General features: G+C 41.0%; 1 protein-coding gene across 7 annotated transcripts in view; it reads right to left on the reverse strand.

Annotated features, from left to right (window-relative positions):
- mtmr3 (myotubularin related protein 3) overlaps nucleotides 1–18,904 on the reverse strand; it is a 34,402-nt gene extending 15,498 nt beyond the window's left edge. For 3 of the 7 annotated variants that reach the window (XM_069181976.1, XM_069181973.1, XM_069181977.1), the window contains exons 1-17: nucleotides 18,721–18,904; nucleotides 11,723–11,799; nucleotides 11,268–11,338; nucleotides 10,378–10,467; nucleotides 9,811–9,927; nucleotides 8,679–8,699; nucleotides 6,726–6,808; nucleotides 5,966–6,132; nucleotides 5,426–5,522; nucleotides 4,739–4,852; nucleotides 4,078–4,280; nucleotides 3,764–3,895; nucleotides 3,100–3,211; nucleotides 2,639–2,834; nucleotides 2,090–2,275; nucleotides 1,299–1,469; nucleotides 120–265 (exon numbers count right to left, since the gene is read on the reverse strand). In XM_069181976.1, coding sequence (XP_069038077.1) covers nucleotides 120–265; nucleotides 1,299–1,469; nucleotides 2,090–2,275; nucleotides 2,639–2,834; nucleotides 3,100–3,211; nucleotides 3,764–3,895; nucleotides 4,078–4,280; nucleotides 4,739–4,852; nucleotides 5,426–5,522; nucleotides 5,966–6,132; nucleotides 6,726–6,808; nucleotides 8,679–8,699; nucleotides 9,811–9,927; nucleotides 10,378–10,467; nucleotides 11,268–11,270 — 1,838 coding nt within the window. In that variant the 5' untranslated portion in view covers nucleotides 11,271–11,338; nucleotides 11,723–11,799; nucleotides 18,721–18,904. Of the gene's footprint in view, nucleotides 1–119; nucleotides 266–1,298; nucleotides 1,470–2,089; nucleotides 2,276–2,638; nucleotides 2,835–3,099; nucleotides 3,212–3,763; nucleotides 3,896–4,077; nucleotides 4,281–4,738; nucleotides 4,853–5,425; nucleotides 5,523–5,965; nucleotides 6,133–6,725; nucleotides 6,809–8,678; nucleotides 8,700–9,810; nucleotides 9,928–10,377; nucleotides 10,468–11,267; nucleotides 11,339–11,722; nucleotides 11,800–12,316; nucleotides 12,474–18,289; nucleotides 18,670–18,720 lie in introns of those variants that run through there. The other 4 variants (XM_015366074.2, XM_015366068.2, XM_069181974.1 and 1 more) reach the window with 3 other exon arrangements.
- Between the last annotated feature and the right edge of the window lie 103 nt (nucleotides 18,905–19,007).

Here is a 19,007-nt window from a genome sequence, read left to right on the forward strand (position 1 = left end):
GGCTTGAAAGCACAGTAACAGTTGATATGCATGCATTCAATCACAGCACTTAACCCCCCCGTTCCCACAATCTGGGTTCATCTTACTTCACAGTGGTGGAGTCAGGGCTGGAGGCTCACCTGCCCAGTGGCTGATCCTCTGGATTGCTTCCAGGGGCAGGGTAAGGTGCACAGGACTCATCAGAGGGTGTGGTGGGGGAAGAGTTTGGGAGGTAAACTGCACTCCATAGCATCAAGTTGCGAACATGACACACTGGGTGTAGCACCTGGGGGGGGCGGCAGCAAGACATATTAGGCTCCAGTGCTATTCAGCGGTAAAACATCATGACCAAACTAGATGTCACTTAATACATGCAAGAAAGAACCAAAATATTCCTTGAGTGTTAGAAAATGCCCCTGTAAAGATAGCTGGTGTACACAAATATGCCTTTTAAATTTTCACTAAAGCCATTATAAAACGACAAGCAATTCACACCCCGCCAAGAACTTTTAATCACAAAAAAAGTCAATAAACAGGTGCAATTACAGCAGGGTAGTTGTTAAGTATATTTACACTCCCATCTGATCCCGTTTGAAACGGTATGGACAGATTTAAAATGATAAAAAACTAGTATATCAAATCAAAATGGTTTCTCAGGACCTTAGACCTATAAATATAAAGCAGTCATTATAAAAATAGAGCAATACTTAAAGCTTTTTATAGCAGCTTCTCGTGATACTTGGTGTGTACTTCCTCTTTTGGGCTGTATTTGTTTCAGCAACTTGAGGTAGTAGGTAACCAAGGTCCAATCTACCCGAGCACTTCACATACACTAACGCTAACCATGCATATTGTCACAGAAACAGGAATCTGTTTATCTGACCTGAGTGAACGTAAATGTGACAACAATGATACAGATCAAAGAATCCGAAAGGTTTGATCCTGATCAGAAATGGCCATGCAAATAGTTACATTAAGGATCCTTCCTGACAAAGTGCCCACATTTGTTCTGAAGAGATCAACCAGACCCAACATTCAGTCAAGAACAATAAGAAATCATATTCAGAAAATCCTTTCTAGATCACATCTTTAAACATCTACCAAATTCAACATGAAACCTCCTTATTCAGATTCTCAAGCTCAGCAAAACATCACGACGCCTGTTCGGTCCCAGTGCCCCGATTACCATGAAGATAGTCTTGCAGATCGCGACAAAGCACAGGCCTAACTTTGCGTTTGGCATCGACTGCCACGATGTCGTTTACATGCAAATCCACATAAAAACATTTACACGGGGAAAACCCAGAGAGCAGCCGCACCGTTTCAGAGTGGGACGAGTAGAGCATGTTGCGGAAAGCTCGGTTGGCAGGGCGTAGCAGGGACCACACAGAGCAGGTTCTCTCGTGGATGTGGCGGTCCTCCCTTTCCTTGACACTGTTACACAGAAAAGTCCCAAACAGGCACGAGTAGGTGTGCTGCACCAGCTTCACCTGCGCACGAAGCAGGGCACAGTCAGTCCGAGACATACACCAATCTCAACTGGCTCAATTCACTACTCAACAAAGCCGACTGGAATTTGTTCCAGTACAGCACAGATTAAAAAAAACAAGCACAAACAAAAATATAATACACTTACAGAAATATAAACAGTACATGTTATTTAATCGATGCAACATTCAAGATCTAAAAACTGAGGTGCATAATGGCCTGTAGATAGGAGCTATTGTGGAAGCAGACAGCATCACATTACATTCAATAGTTTGAAACCTCCTCCTCGAAGGGAAAGGTTTAAAGATCTGGCTGGATGGTAGGTATCTGTGGACACTTTCTTTGCTTTCCAGATCTCTAATCATTTAGAAAAAGTTCCAGTCCATTAAAAAAAAGTCTTATTTGCCAATCAACTACAGTTTAAATCAAATTAAACAAGGTTTTCCCCCTAATAATTCATGTTTATAAACTACAAGGGTACCACCACTAGGGGGAGACAATCATTCAGTAAACACCAAATGGGACATTGTGAATTTCTACTGGCTGCAAGAGGAAAATAAAAGCTTTAAACTTGGTCTTAATTGTCTACACATTATATCCCCTCTGGTTAGAAGGAGCGTACCAGAAAAGCTTCATTGAACTCAAAGGAGCAAGGAAACTGTCTCTGCAGCTGATGCACACAGTCTAACCACTGGAGGAACACGGGACAGCGCTCGTTCAAGTCGTCCGAGTTTTCTCCATGGCCACAGCGGTCTGCAAACTTGTGGCCAAAATCCAGCCACTCCGTCTCCACCAGAACTTGGAAACCCTACAGAAACAAAAGGAAGTTCCCCCCCCAAAAAAGTTAGGCTTGTCCAAAGCTAACAAGAGCAGCACTGACCATACATAAGAAATTAGCATCCACTTGTACATCTCATCATTATACCTATCTGCTTAAAAATGACTATTACATTTAAGAGCCTTGTATGTGAAATGTCCAACATTATTAACTATAACTTTCACTTCATAACCTATTCAAAATCCCTTTCACAAGATCTGACTCCTACCTCTCCACAGAAGGTAGAGCTGGTGCTTTGTCTGTAACTAAAGCAGATCCTGACATGAAGCCTTCTCTGATCATCCAGTCCCTGGCATGTTGCCACTGCGTGACAATCCTGCCTTGATGTCCTACCTCTATGGTCCTGTAGTAGGGGTCCAGCAGCAGCTTGGAGAGAGCCACAATCTGTGGCGTGCGGTCCCAGCCATCAGAGCAGTGCACCAAGACAGGCCGGTGGTCCCTGTCCAGAGCATTCACAACAAGCAAGGCCGACTTGAGCAGCACTGACAGGTGCTGCAGCCACTTTGTGCCCTCCAGGGCAGACAGCCAGCTGCGATGAGAGAAAATGCCTTTAGACAACACCGTCCTATTGGTTTAGGATACTAATAAGGAAATACCTTATTTGAGGATAGTTAGATGAAAATTTTGCAAAACCGGTCGTTTCAATTCTGGTAAATATATTGACTCACTAGCATAAACAGGGAAATTAACAGTCGGCTCATTTGGAAAGATTTGGATCAAATTAAACCCAAGTATAATTGTCTAAAGCTGTGCTCCACCCATCCACATAATGTAAGATAAGGGTCTGTACTCACTTTGCTGGATCAGGCATCTGTGTGCAGAGCAATCGCAGAGACTGGAAACTCTTGCGGATGGAATGAATGTTTGCCATGCCCATGAACACCACTTCACAGTTTGGGTAATACTCTACAAGTTAAAGTTGATAAATGAACTTTAAGTAGAAGTTAGAGCCATTCCCAGACAAATATTGTTCCTAACAGTTTTGTCAAGTTTCCATCCTTGATTAGAATAACAGCTGTCAAGCAACAAACCGGGCAGGAAAGTGAAGGTGCACCAACACGTTCGGTGGTTCCAAAATGTCAGCTGACTGACATTTACACTTCTGACATTTTTTTCTCATCAGATACTTAGGTTTCTTATGTATTAATGGGTTCATGTTGTGTTAAATGTATTGTGTTATGTCAAATTTCTCATCTGGGACGGTAAAAGAAGAATTAGATGAATTAAAAGAGGAATTAAATGAAGATTCAAGATCCTATATATATATATGACTGCAGTAAAATAAACCTTCACTAAATCAAGGTAACTCAAGACTTAGAACTGTATTAAGGACAACAACGTGATTGTAAATACCGACAAAAAGCAACAACAAAAAATAGAATCTCTCGGTCTTTATGAAGCTGTACACTCCAGCAGTGAGTGAGCCCCAGAATCTGGGAGGCTGTTTCAAACCCCCACCTGGGCACTCGCAGCCACCTCCTTTGGCTCTGTTGGCCACTGCAGCAGCATACGACCTGGCATCCAAGATCAGAAGCTTCTGGGGTTGAATGGCCAGGGACTCCACCTCTGAACTGTTGGTCATAGATGCGTCTGAAAGCAGGACATTGTTTAAAAGTGGCTCAATTTCTTCATTATGCAGAGAGAATGTTTGTAACACTTCAAAAGACATTCTTTTATATTTTCTTCTTCTTTCAGGTAATTTTATCCATGACAGGTGATAAATGGTAAAAAAAAAATACAAGGTTGGTTGTTTTATTATTCTAGATTCTCACCAAAATCTCCATCTGAGAGGTCTGCTCCGTTGCTGTAGTCCCGGGAACAGGAGCCATTGGCTAAATGCTTCCTGGAGTTGCAGTCGACCGCGCAGGCCTTGGCGATGGACTGGACCAGGTGCTCGTCGTCAGCGTTGCGCCACCCCCACCAGCTCACCTCTGGCTGCCCACACCTGGCAATCACCGCCCCCGTGCTCTGGTGCCTGGAAATGGCAAGGCAGCTTTCAGTGGATTCCTGCACCCCTACCTGAACAACACAAACCGCTTCAGTATCGGACACAGGTATTGTATAACAGGGCTTCCCCTTTTTAATACTGCTGCCTCATTTCAAGGAGGAAATGGAAAAATGAAAACCCTCAGTTGGTTTAACAAAGTAGAGGGCCGATTTAAATAATTTTTGGCAGTGCTAACTGACCAAAAAAACTGGCAGTACCTAAATCTCAAAACAAATATTTGGCTCTCAAGTTTGACCAGCCCAAAAGTGACAAACTCACATTCAGTGGGCAGACGTTAAATCCGTAGAACAGTAATTCCTTTTTTACCTTGGTGTTTAAGCCTAGGCACCAGGTCAGCAACACTCCAAAGTGAGTGGGGGTAATTTTTCCACAGTACATGAAACTGCAGCACACAAAGGTTCATCATTTATCTTTCCACCACTGACCTATACACAACTACTGGGAACCTCTTCCATGACCTGAATCCAGCCACATTTTCCAGCTCCTTGTCAGTGATCCAGGCTGGCACTACCAACTGCTGGGGGTAGCTGGCACACAGCCTGCCAGCGCAAAAGATAGGCAGAACAGAGGAAAAGAAAGAGGCAGTTACATAACAGCTAGAACCAAGGGCATTGTAAAGGGCAGTCCCATCTGAATAATGAAAGAAGCTGCTGTGTTCAGAAAAAAAATGCTCTTATCAGTTTATAATGCATGCTGCTCTTTCCGTGGAAGTCCCAAGATTACTAGACCTGGACCAGACAAAACATCACGAGTCCAGTACAAACCATCTTTTGTATTATGCAAATATAAAGGACATAAACATCTGTAAAGTGAGAACTACACACTACAGGCCACTCCATCTAAATCATGCACTGTCCCTGAAACATCCTATCAAATCTAAAGTGTCATGCTGTGTCTGTTAGCAACTGGAAGCAAATTACTATGCACTACAAAAGTAACAAAATACACAATACAAAATATTAGGGAAATGGCTAGTACTTATTCTGGCTCAGTTAAAAAAAAATCTAACAGCCAGAAAGTCGACGGTTTATCAATCCTGAGTGTTGAACTACCCCTCAAGAGAAAGCACAGGTGCAGGCCATAAACAAAGCAGCTGTTATGGTAAACATTACCTATATTTGTTGTTAAGATCGGTTATTCTCCAGGCATTCTGCAGATCAAAACCCATTCGCTCTGCTTCATTTTTGAATCTGGAGGTCACATGTTCGCCTGGAGGGGGGGGGGGACAGTCAAAGACCAGTGAGAGGAATAACAAAACGAGGACGGAGGGAAAAAAAAAAAGTTCAGCCAAGGCCAGTTAATACAGGAAGTACAGCAGCTCACATGCATGACAGCTGCTTTACATTCCCTTTTCCAACACATTTACGGTCCTGATATCAGAGGCACAAGAAGTGTTTACTGACCACTGGGGTGTGTTTGGGTGCCAGGCATAGGTTAATAAAATGGGTCTTCACTGGTGCAACTGGATTCCAAAGCACGTACTTAAAACTGGAAAAAATGCTCTTGGCAGCGTTTGTTGGTAAATATAGCTCATGCACATAATGCATATACAATCAGAAAGGCAGTTCCCCCCCCATTAAAAAATGTATATACTTAAAATCATGTGAAAACAGCTGCAATTTCTTACTCTAAAACTCTAAAGGTTGAGCTACCTGGTCTGCAAAGCTCGCCGTGCTGCTCCTTCTCCCCAGCGTACACGTCCACACACCAGGCATGGAAGGCGAAGGAGAAGAGCTCCTCCAGGCGGGAAGGGGGCCGGATGGCCAAGGTCAGCCTCTTCAGCCACTCCTGGCACTGCTCGAAAGTGGAGAACTGACAACTGCGGGCGAAAAAACGCATTACTGCTTTATTAGAGCAGAAGTACAGGCTGCTGTCATTATATTTGGCATCCACCTGCCTAAATGGTCAGGACAGAACTGCTTTGTACCGAGTGCTAGGACACTAAATGAAAGCGGGTTTAAGGAGTCATTACAGCAATCCGAAAAGGCCAATTTACCCCCATTTCGCTTCATAATCGAGAGCTATGTTCCTTTCAGGATCCTTCATCTCTTTCAAATGTAAAGGCTGTACTCGACATGACGGACGATCACATTAAAATTGCTCCTCAGGATATTCAATCACCATTTCATGGGCAGAGGAATATGGTATTCAGAAATAAGAAACAGCTGCTGCTCAGTTGAAATTCGAGGTTTCAAGGTTCTCAAGCAGCGCAACCATGAAGTGGCCAGAATGGGGATCCCCCAAGTGGCACCCAGTCCCGCACAACGCTTGGGACTTGCAAAGGTACCTAGGAGACCCTGCTACACTAGCAAGACAGAAGTGTGTGTATAAAATAGTAAGCAGGTTGACAGGCGGCAACAAGTTCCCCTTGTAGTGGTCACCTGGTTTCATTACCTCATTGTGACAACTTACCGGATAACCTTACAGTCTTTGCATGTCACATGGAGCTGAAACATATCCCGACACTCCACACTCTCTATCAGCTGCAAGGGGACCTGCAAGAAGGACAGAAACACAATTACAGCAAAGGAGGAATACCTGACAGGCACGCGCCTCAGGAATCGTGATAGGAACTCCTTTAGTAACACCAAGCCAATATAATTCCAAACTGCAAGCACAATGCAAATGGCAAGGAACATTCTTTCAAGTTGACAGATCATGATGCAACAATCAAAAAATGCTGAGATTTTTATAGACCTGTGCTCCCCTCACCATAGCGTCCAAGGCTTACATCAAAATAGCATGCTTCAATGTCCAATACAGTGTACATTCCAACTTCATTTACACGCAATTAAAAAAAAAAACAAGGCATATAGGTTCTAAACATACTTTTACCTTCACAGTTTAACCAATTCTGCAATTGCTAGATTTAGAAACACCCTTTTTCCAAGGTCTAAGCTGCAAACTTTATAAACTGCTTTTGAATTATTCAACATACAGAGGAGATCAGAGGGGAAAACATAAAACGGAACTAGCAGGCACATAAAAATCACCCCTTCGTTTGAAGTCCGCACAACAGATTAGAAGCACTAGGATCGAGGAAGATGAGGCAGATCTATTGGCTCTTGAAAAGCCAACTTGTAGTAAATACAATATTCACAAGAGAAAGAGAACATTGAAGTTACAGCAATTAACATGGCTCCCCTATTACTGGATAGGAAAGTAAATCCCATCCACTGTGTCAGCATGTGCTACCACCATGTTTACCAGTCGGCAACAGCCAAAGGAAGTGTTCAATCCCCACTGCCCTTCTCCAAACGTAAACCTGTCCAGGTGTAGGAAGAGCAGTAAAAGACCCATATTACTTTCTTCCACTGCTCAGAGGATCAGGTTTCATGCTCATTACACCAGTTTGTAATGAGTATGAAACATGAACCAATCAGCTCTGGCCTTGGTTACATAAATATCAGCTTTGTGAAGCTCCAACCGTTCGTCACTTGTTGAGACTGGGTCACAGAGTTGTAGATTCAGTTTTGTGGTCATTTCTGTGGCCTTCGTTTTGTTTTTTACCAACTAACCTGTTAAGTGTTTGTCTATCCCGTCGGTGAGCCATCACTGATGCCATTACGATTGTACATTGTTCCCCTTGGCACATTTAATTTTGCCATTTCAATAACCAACGACCCTGCAATTCACGGTCCAACTATTTTACCCCCTTCAAAATCTGTTAGATCTCTCAAGTTGCTTAAGAAACTCATATTTTAAAGTACTGATTTTAAGACTTTTTATGGCAGGATCATATGGATAATTAGTACGGAAATTAATACAAAATGTGTAGAATCCTTTTGGATATGTAGTTACTTAAAAAATGAATCTCTTCATGGCACTTTCATTATTTTGTCCACCCCCCGTACCTTCCCATAGATTGATAACATCTTGTTAATTTGATGAGAAGGTTATGCTTCGAAAAAGCAAAAGGTTCTGTTTCCATTTATGCCTGGTTCTGCTCTGGCTGATACATAAGGCAAGGCAGTAGTATTTGGAAGAGGCTTTTTTTTAGTGGAAAGACTGATGCAAGGTGATGGCATGGAAAGTTTGTGTAGCTTTGTCTTTACAGATAATGCAAATAGCCAAACAAAAGCTATTATGCTTAGGCACAAAGTGTTCAGGTGTAAACATTTCACATTGATCCAATCAGGTTTAGTTCCACTTAACATGACATACTAGTATGACAAACTTGCTTGTGCTTGTTTTGGACTCTGTTGGCTTGCAATAGGCAAATGCATAGGCCATTAGCTTTCCAAATTGTCTTATTCAGATGTGGCATGATGTAACATGGCACAAACTCTCACTTCATTCTTGTGCAATTCAGAGAATTACCACACTGTGTGCTTCTATAACAGGCCATGCTGTTAAGGTACTTACTGACACCTCACACGAACAACACTAATATTTAAAACAAAAACAAGAAGTTTGAACATGCTACACATTATGGACTCCTCATCCTGCAGAGTCTTATTTATCCTCTAACTTTGTCCACTTAATTACATTGTCCCCTGTTTCTTCACATGTACCCTCAATCTTTATTCCCATATTTTTAATGGATGAATCAAAGGAATCTCCCTGTCTAACAGAAGTAACAGAAGTCTCGGAGTTGGATTTAGTTTTAGATACCCAGCAAAACAGAGTACATGTCAGACTGTGCAAAGAATACTGCAATATTTCTCCATCGCCTGATTGAGGTTCCCAATCCAATAGCACTGACAAGCGACCTAAAAGCAGATCTGATGCAAATACGCACTGAATGGAATGTCTTGTTTCCATTTCCAATAGATTGTGTTAATCAATCAGCTTTCCCTCTGGCATGTAGCCTTAACTGCCCTGTGCTTTTCCATCTGTAGACCTTACTCTCAGCAACCAAAGAATTATACAGGACAAAGGGCATCCAGGGACCAACTTATTCTCAATAAAATATGCAACAGGTGCATCATGATAAAGCATTCAGAATTGTTTTACAATGTACTTTCACAATTAAATGCTCTGAATCATAACCGTTGCACTCAAATTCAAACTTGAGTACAACTGATGTAGAGAGATCTCACTTCATAGGTATGGCTGTATAAAATGGTCGCAAAGATTGCTCTCAGTCACAGGTGGAAACAAATACTGTTATGTTTTTTATATAAATATAACTGTTCAGACATAGGATACTCACAAACAAATCTAATATCCTATGCAAAGCAGCTCTTGCTGTGGTGCTGCTCTCTAACAGAAAGCAAGTGAAGAAAATTCATAGGCGAACCGGACATCATAGCATAGAAGGCCCAGCATGCATTTAGAATGAAAACTGGCTTGAGTTACTCATGGTGAGAGCTGGGCAGCTGAGAAAACTCTGCAGCTATGGCAACCAAGTGTAGGAGTGAAAGCCAGAGAACTCAACCTAAAGGCAAGTGCTTCTTTAACCAGTGCAATAGTGTCTGTATATGTTTATCACTCATGTTTCTATAGAAGAAGCTACTGAATAATACACTACACACGGGGTGGAAAGCAGACTTACATTGACAACAGACTCCTTAAACTTAATGTGAAGCCTGTAGCTGGACATTGCAATGATGGCATCTTCAGCTCGCCCAACATATTCCGTGAATTCTCCATGGAGTTCAGGAAAAGGGACCTATGACAAACAGAAAAATCAACAGATATACTCTGTAGGTATTAGGTGTGTGCCTATCTGTTAGCAAATTGGTCTTTGAACTGTTCAATTTGAATAACCGTGCTTACATGAGCTTGATAAAAATAATTAGATTCCCATTCTGGTTTTTCTAGACATTGCAACTGCCTTGCCTTCTCTTCCAAAGGCACTTGGAAATTGTAAAAGGTCACAACAAAAACTATTCTTATGGCCAGATGCATTTATACTAAGCTGTAGAAACCATACTACATGGAAGCTTATTCTGCCTTTCGGAAGATCATCATCTGTAAAAGTGGTATTGGAATTGGGCTATATGACACAAGGACCCAAGTAGCGTTCTTTAGAACTTGACAAGAAACCAGAGAGAAAAATTAGTCTCCCCCGAGACAAATCCAAAAGACCAGGAAAACCAAAACAACAGAAAGAGCTCACCTGCAGATTATCCTCTTCCAGAACTGGATGTTTTCTGGGGAAGATCTGGTTGGCCTGGATACACTCCAAGCTCTGCTGTCCCTCTTCATCCTGACATAAAGCAGGAAAACAAAATTAAAAAAAGCCAGCAGTTTGGAATTAAAATTGTGACATTAAACACAAAAAGACCAATTTAATCCAAACAGCAAAGATGAGTCAAAAAATGCCAGGCTTGCGTAGTTCACAGATGACCCTCAAAATCATTACAAAGAGAGATTAAGAGCTGGCAACAGCTACAGAACATTATGACAATACAGCAGATTCTGCGTGCTGCTGGATCAACAAGTTCACAGTGACAAACACTGACATTCTGAATCACCATGCCTCAGAGTACATTATCTGTGGAGGGCCAGTGAGGGGTATATTAATTCTACAAAATGAACCAAATTTGGAGGGGAATTTGAAATCAAATCTGTGCTTTCAAGAATACATAACCACAAAATGCAGCTCTCCCCCTTTCCTCTGAAAAAAATAAAATAAAGCTCAAACTGAAAAGTTTTATATCACATTCCATATTGCAGTCTGGAATTGTTGCTTTGAATGGCATTTCCCTAGTATTGCCCACTGTGCAATGGAACTGTTGCAAATCTGTGGGATGCATTAACCACTTTTCATCTGAGAGACATAGACATACTCCAAATATACATAAATATATCATTTCAAATAGTTAATAGACTGTAAACGGGCTACAAAAATATAGTTCCATTTCATGTTTTGCTATTATAGAATTTAATTTTTCAGAACACAAAGCAAGAGGACTTCCAATATGTTCACAAAAAAGGTATTCCAACACTACAAAGATCACGAACCACCAATTCTCTCAAAAGCAGAGAAAAAGAAGATGGTCTCACCATCGCCTGAACAGCAGAGGGTTGGAAACTTCTAGGAACAACTGCCTTCTCAAATTAATCCAAATCTCAGCCTAAGGAGAAATAGTTGTTAGCTTCATCCTATTTATGGAGACAAGATGGTTCTGATAATGAAATATAGGTTATACCTCGTTATAACTGGAGCTTTAATTATCACAACCTAGTCCACACAGTTAGCTCTAAAAGATGCTGTAACTTCCAACACAAAAACAGACAAGTACAGGCTTTCAGCTTAACTGGTTTTCTGATAAGTACTATACAGCAGACTTGTTCAAACGTTTAAAGAAAATCTTCGGACAAATACAAAATATTCATAAGCCGCTACAAATTTAAAAGAAATGTAAAACTGCTCACTAAACTATTCTATACACCACAGACATTTAAATATACAAAACTTTGGAATTAGGACTGTGTACACATTCACATTCCTTACTCACCAAGGAAAAACAATATGGGAGCTAGTCTTCTGAAGATTCTCTTTTAAAAGCCTTACTGGGAGCGATGACATCGAATTCTGTATTAAAAAACAAAGACATTAAAAACAAGATTCAAGTCACAGGCAAAGGCATGATTCTTTCAGTCATTTGTATTAAAATGTAATGTACTGTAATTCAGTGCCAACAGCACTGCATGTTCCAGCTGAAGATGTAGTGGCAACCCAGCTTTTAATATGCACATACTGTAGCTGAAATAAACAGATCAAGAAGGGAAAAGCAGACATTGTTTGAAAAAGTAAAAGCTGTTTCTTAAAAAAAACTTCATTTTAAAATAGATGGAAATCATGTTAAGTATTGTTGGGAACAAAGTTGCCCTAATGTATTTGTCACACAAAAGCATGATAAAACAGGCAAACAGCTCTTCAAGTCTTGATTATTGTTTTAATTTATTGAAAACTAAACATAAAAGGCATCCTATCCCGTTAATGCATTCAGGAGTTCAAGACCGAATGACTTTCAGAAAAGGTAAACGTGAAGGAAACATTTCACCCAACAACTTGTACAAAACTAAAAATAACCAGGACAGTTAGATACCCAAGATGATCTCGGCATCAGCTGTGATGTTTGACCAGAAGCCAGTTCGTAGAGTCTTTTAGCATTTCCCACAACTCAGACCACACCATCACATGATTAAGAAGAGAGGATGGAGCTGCCTGTGCCATCAGTTGAGTCTGATGCAAACGACTTCCCCCATCTCCTGTGCACAACTGTCGTTCCGCTGAATTTCACGATTGCTATCTGTAGGACTATGTTGATCAATCCTTCCACCACAACACAAACAAAAATGGAACACTACTAGACAGTCCAGAGAAACACATCATACCACAGACTAGCGGACATCAAATGCTCATTTTAAAGTTTATATTCTATTAACGTAAATGCCACAGTCGCTGAAGTTTCTTAAATGCAATAACCTGCGCTACACTCTTGCATTCTTGCATTGCATAAGGCCTGGAGTATTATAAATGTATCTCACTTGCCTTTGTAAACACCTTACCCCAACAAATGACTTAACACTGGAGGTACGCTACAGCATCGTTCCTACAAAACATAAAGCAAGCTGCAGAAAAACTCAGACAAGTCCAAGTAAAAATGGTCTACTCACTGAACCTCTACAGCATTTCAAAACAAGAATACTGTACATTCAAGTGTCAACACAGTGATCCAACCCACTGCTAGTTACTGATTAAAGATATCTTCTAAAGGCAGAAGTGCTCATCAGGAGAAACCTAATGACCTGCTGTCTCAGTCTAGTTTATCAGTGCTCCAGACCTCAGAAGGACACACCCATAAGAGTCTCATGACTACCTGCATGATAACCAGAAAACCCTCCTTCTCCCTACTATTTACAATCACTACACAGCCGTCTGGCAATATGCACTCATGTTTGCCTCAAATCTTACAAGCAACGTCTTGATGAATGACAGCAAAACAGTGTTGCTTAAGCATGAAGTGCAGATCACTTGTTTCAAAATGGACCAAGCAACCATTGCATCAAGCAACCTGCTAATCTTAATACGTTAGAATAATTGCGTTTTATGTCGCGAAGTGTATAACACCATCCAATGTACTGGACAGTATGAGATTTCTTGTGTAGAGACAATGCAGAATGCAAAAAACTTGAAAATAGTTTTAAAAGTTATACTTCTGTTTCGACAGTCAACATTACTCACTTTGTATTTATGCAATATTGGATCTGTAGCATATATTCAAAAAGCCACAAAGCAATGCTAGGTGAACGGACAGGGCTTCATTTTGCATAAATGCCCCATTAAGCACCATGAGAAATGCATGCAATGTACCATATTCACTCATCAATTTATGCACATCCGAAAAATAAGATGAAAGTTCAAATTCAGATTCCTTCTAAAGACAATAATAAATAAACTAACATATTTTACATTAGTATACACAGGAAAGCATTCATTTATGCTTAAGACCTTGAATGAATATCATATGAATGAAATCAAACTCTGTAGCACAACCTTGCAATAATAACTGCCTGATCAGGACACAGATGAGTCCCTAAAGCTTTGCAGTAAAGGGGCGAGGGTGCAGTATGTGAATATCTGAAAGACCTTACAACTGTTATCGACAGGTGGGGACAGTCAGCATTTGAATATACAGTAAAGACATGGCATTGTTTGGCTTGGAGACAATGGATCACTTTTCATACAGTACTATGAAGAACTTCCAAGGTCTGTAAAACCCCCCATAAGATCACCGTCTCTCCTTAACCACTACAACAAAACCACCAGGACTATAATCAATAATATGTATTTATTGAATACATCAAGTATATGAATGGGTGATAAGAAAAACTGCAGGCGCCACTCACACAAAGGAGTGTCCTATACTCGGGAAAGAACAGATCTATGAATCAGTGTGAAAAAGAAATGTAATAATGTTTTCAACAAATTTAAAGTTAGCCACTGCCTACAATCCATTTGTCTTATTAATGAAACATACGAATCTATCATTAAACCAGGAACGTTATCATTTTCCACACCTGAAAAATAATGGGGCCCAGCCCAAGGAATAACTTCTGATTAATTTAAAACTTACCAGGCTGTAATAAATGCTGTTGCAATCCATTAAGCAGCTGTAGCAAGGGGCTCAGGATGTCTAAGGTAATATGGAGATAACATTTTTTAAACTTATTTGTTTGACAATACTAAATTAGTTATTTTAATGGTTTTTCCTGAATGTTGCTTTAACTCAGACAACACCTACAAACATAATGTTTTTTCCACGCACCACAACTGTACATGTGGGAAGTGTCACCATTCACACAGAAACATCATGTTTTTCAGTAATGTCACAACCACCATAAAGACACATCAGAAACACTTCTTAACAGTGGCCTGTAGCGTAGAATAAGATGAGCAGCAGGGGGAATTTTGAAGAAAGTATATGCAATGTAAGATAAGGCTTACGTCTGAATTCAGATCTAGGATCTTGCTTTCCTCCGTGGAACCTGGGTGAAAGCAAAGAATATAACAGAACTGCTGCTCTGAATTATGGTGGCAAAAAAACGCTGATGCGTTCGCAAGACCTGATATTTTCAGGTTAAGCAAGACATTCAAACCTGTTTGCTAGCTGCACATGCTCTCTGATACAGAAAGAACGCAAATGAACTAAAAGTGTAATTTAGGCAAGTTTTTTATGGAAGTCAGCTAAAAAAAGTCAAGTTTACGCTTTTATTTTTACTTTACGCTGTCCACTCAGATCTTTGCAATAACACAAAATCCTGAATTACCTCAGCAATGAGCATTTTACCATGTAAAGTTTTCAGTTGGGATAGGGAAAGGTCTGTAGATACTTTTCCCTCATCAGCTCATTCCGCTGTGTTAAGTTTTACAAAAGACTAAAAGAAAAAAACACTCGCATCATATGACTCTCACTTCCCAATACAAGAGATCTAAAACCGCTTTCAATGAGCAACAGCTGACTATTCTGCTTACACACATTAATCCACCAGACAAATCACTTAACCCATCTAAACACATAAGAAAGGTACCCTTTCACTGTTCAGCAGCCAGATGACTTTCTGTATTGAAAGCTAATTCTGAATGCATTTTATTACATGCTCAACTATGTTCTACTCGTAATACAGAGTTAATCCTTAAAGTGTCCTCCTATATTGCAATTACGACAGCTTTGCTTAGACTTTTATCAGACTGTCAACACTTTCATACGCTCAGCATTGAGCCGACATGTCCTAGCAAACTCGCTGCAATGTGCAAGAGCTTCCAACCCAGAAGATTCCGCTTTTATCTTAAAAGAATTTTCTATCTCAAAATTCACACTGCTGCATCATGTTAGCATGTCTCCCACTTGTAAACTTGCTCAGATGATTGCATCTAGAAAAAGTAAAAAAGCAAAACAGAAAAAGTAGGAGGTTTTATTGTAAAAAAAACTAGCAGCATTTCCAAGTTTAATTAGAAGGGCTGTAGTTTGATAATAGTATAGAATCTACTGATGTTTGCACCATAAAATACATACAATCAGATCAAGTATATGGGAACATCAAGACTTCCAGATTTGTTTGTTTTTTTCTTACAAAAGTCATTGCTTTTCCAAACAACTTTACTTTTTTTACAGTGTTTAGAAATCAAGCCCAGTTAGAACTATACCAACAGAAAATCGCCCTGCTTTCAGATTGATACACAAAAACACCTGGGTGTGCCAAAACATACCATGAAGGTTTTTTTTAATACAATGTGGTTCATATTTTCACATATTTCTTATATTAACTGCTGCATATCCTGATGCGTGTGTTAACTGATTCTTTCTACATGTTCTGCATAGATATTTATTTGTGCATCTCACTGAAGGAGTCTGTAACATGACATCATACCCACGTTATCAGTCTATGTGGGATTCAATAGACTGCATGTGAAAATAATATCAGTATAACTGTTGTCTCTACTTTATGAACATGAAATTGAATGAATTCCATTTTATCTAAAAGTGAAACTATGGTTACATAATGCTAACACATATAGGAGTGCCTTGAATTATGTAAACTACGAAACAGCATAATGGTAAAGTGCTTTTATAGACCTTGCCATCTGGCATTTAAAAGGAAGAAAACTGCCAATTCTGAGAGGACACCATAATAAGCAGCCAATGGTGGACAGTGACAAATTCAGAGTCCTTCCCATCACATTCAGTTATTTTCTTCTACAACAATTAGCAAATCTGATAATGGAAGCAAGACCAAACACAGTATTTTTAAAACATAGAAAGGATATGTCACAAATTAAAGTTCAAAATCAAACTTTAAAGGAAATGAATACATTTTATTTAAAAGGAAAGCAGAGAGTGTAGTTACTCATCTTTAAAAAGGGCTCTTTCACTTGCATGGGCAGCAAACATGGGGGAAAAAAGCCCCTTTTACACAGCTGTTGGAACAACTCCACTTGTTACTCTGTGGTTTAACTAAACTTGCATCTTTAAATCCTAGTCTGAACCCGATTACCCATTTCAAAACAGATAAATGAATAACGCTACTTTAAAAACAACTTTTTCCCACAAAAAAATAAATTGCAATATACCTCTCTTTGGAAAAACAAATATACATAAAAAAGCACTGAACTATTCGCCTTGATTCTGGCACAGTTTTGAGCACTTCTGTGAGAAGTATGACGTTTAAAACAGTGCCCTTCTTTGTTCCAATCCCCTGTTAATTTCAGCAATTCATTACTTTCTTTTTCCCCAGAAAGGTTTTTCACGCTGTCTGAAATTTACTAGGTGTTGAATTAAGCAGAAGCCTTGGCTTTTTACTGAATAATGCTTTAACTGGGCTCATTCACTCAACCCAAAATTAAGAAGAAATCAAAAACTGACCTTATTCCAAAAGAACCAGTAAAGAGGCAATATCACACTCATAATAAAGACATGTAAAGTCAACTGGTGTGACATGTCTGCACATCTTCATCACATCTGAATCAGGCTTAATTTCACTGCCAACAGCAGTGTTGGAAGGCTACATCATATGGGAGGATATCTGGTGCCTAGGTAATTTCAGCACCATGCAAAATCAAACTCTTAACCCTCCCACACTAGTGCATTTATATTTATTGCATAGAAATAATAATATTATTATATTTAAATAATAATATTTTGCTTGACCTTTTTCTTAGGAAATGTAGTTAGAATCTGTTAAACAAGTGTTATTTCAGACTTTTAGGGAAGATAACTCAAGGAGATCAGATCCAAACGAAAGCTCTCTACCTAACCAGCAGGCAGGAAATAAAGCACAGCACCATATTGATCAGAGCATCAGCAGAGTCGCAAAACAAACCACTCATCCCATTCGGAGTATTGCATACTCTCCTCGGAATGAAAACACGAAGAAACCACTCTGTCTGGGATGAAGTCCTCTCCAGGCAGAGCCGTCTCGGGCTGTGCGTGGTATTTACTGCACATGCACGACCTTGTTGGCAAAAGGCAAGTTCACATCCCATTGAGGTCAGAAGACCTTGCACATCTGCAGTAGGGACCCCGGTGTGCTCTGATCCACAGAAAACGCACACAGTAAGGAATTCAAACTGACCAGAACTTGCCGTCACCTGCGTCATTGAGTCTTAATGGAAGAACTATAAAGAAGTAAATGCTTTCGCCTTCATTTTTAGCACCACCACCAATATCCAGTTATTGCTCCGACTAACTCAAACTCTAGCAAGCATAAAGCTGAAGAGTTAGCTTGCGTGCCGACAGCAGCATAAAGCCGGTCTGTGCATAAACCCCCAAATATGTCCTATCCCGACAAATCGCGCGGGGATCAAGCCACACTCTGGACGGTACCGACGTTGACAGCAGCGAACTGTCCAGATCGACCCGCCCGGGCTGTCCTCATTATTCGCTGCACCCAGCTGGAAAACTCGCGAACTCGACGCCCGTGTTGCACATCTTGCATCAACTCCAAGAGCGTCGACCCATTCTGCCGAGCCACGCCGCTCTCCACGGCAGGATCCTGTCCACACACGCCCGGCTACCTACCTGCACAACCTCCCAGCTGTGCATTATCGTACGTGCATCCCCGTTGGGTTACAACTGCGATGGTTATGAATATTTTATCGCCTTTCGCCATGCCCCGGTGCCGTCCTCTCGCCGCGTTGTCACGGTGTTCCCAGCGGGCGAGCGGCTCGCCTGTCACCGGCCGATCTCCACGCTCGCCTCGCTCTTTGTTTGATCGGGACTACGCGCAACCCCACGGGCCACTCCACACGCGTTGTTTTGATGAGCGATTCCCCCTTGCGCGCTTACTGCTTTTCCTGTCCGCTGTCTCTCTCTCTCTCCCTTTCCCCGGCTGGCTGGCTGGCTGGCTGGTTTTGTTGTTGTTATGAGATGGAGGGCGGACCCCCAAGCTGCAGGCGGAGGCCGCGGCCAAAACATACCGAGGCACGGGGGGGACACCCCAGCACACTCACCTGAGGGGGAGCCCGGGAACAGAGCGGGCAGGGAGGAATCCTTCGACCTTCCGTTCACTCTTATTTTTTTGCAAATAAATATTAAATAATGCAATAAATAAGCCGTCGGCTCCGGCGCAGTTTCACACCGTCCCGGAGTACAGGCCAGCCACCATCGCCTCGTATCTACCCTGGCCTCTTGTACGTGACGTGAGAGCGTCGAAGACCCTGTGACGTAACCGCGTAATGATCGGGGTCGAGCACGCAACAGACTCGCGAACTACTTGTGCTTTGTTTACATTTTTTTT

This window comes from Lepisosteus oculatus, chromosome 22 (genome assembly GCF_040954835.1).
Source record: "Lepisosteus oculatus isolate fLepOcu1 chromosome 22, fLepOcu1.hap2, whole genome shotgun sequence".
Lineage (NCBI taxonomy): Eukaryota > Metazoa > Chordata > Actinopteri > Semionotiformes > Lepisosteidae > Lepisosteus > Lepisosteus oculatus.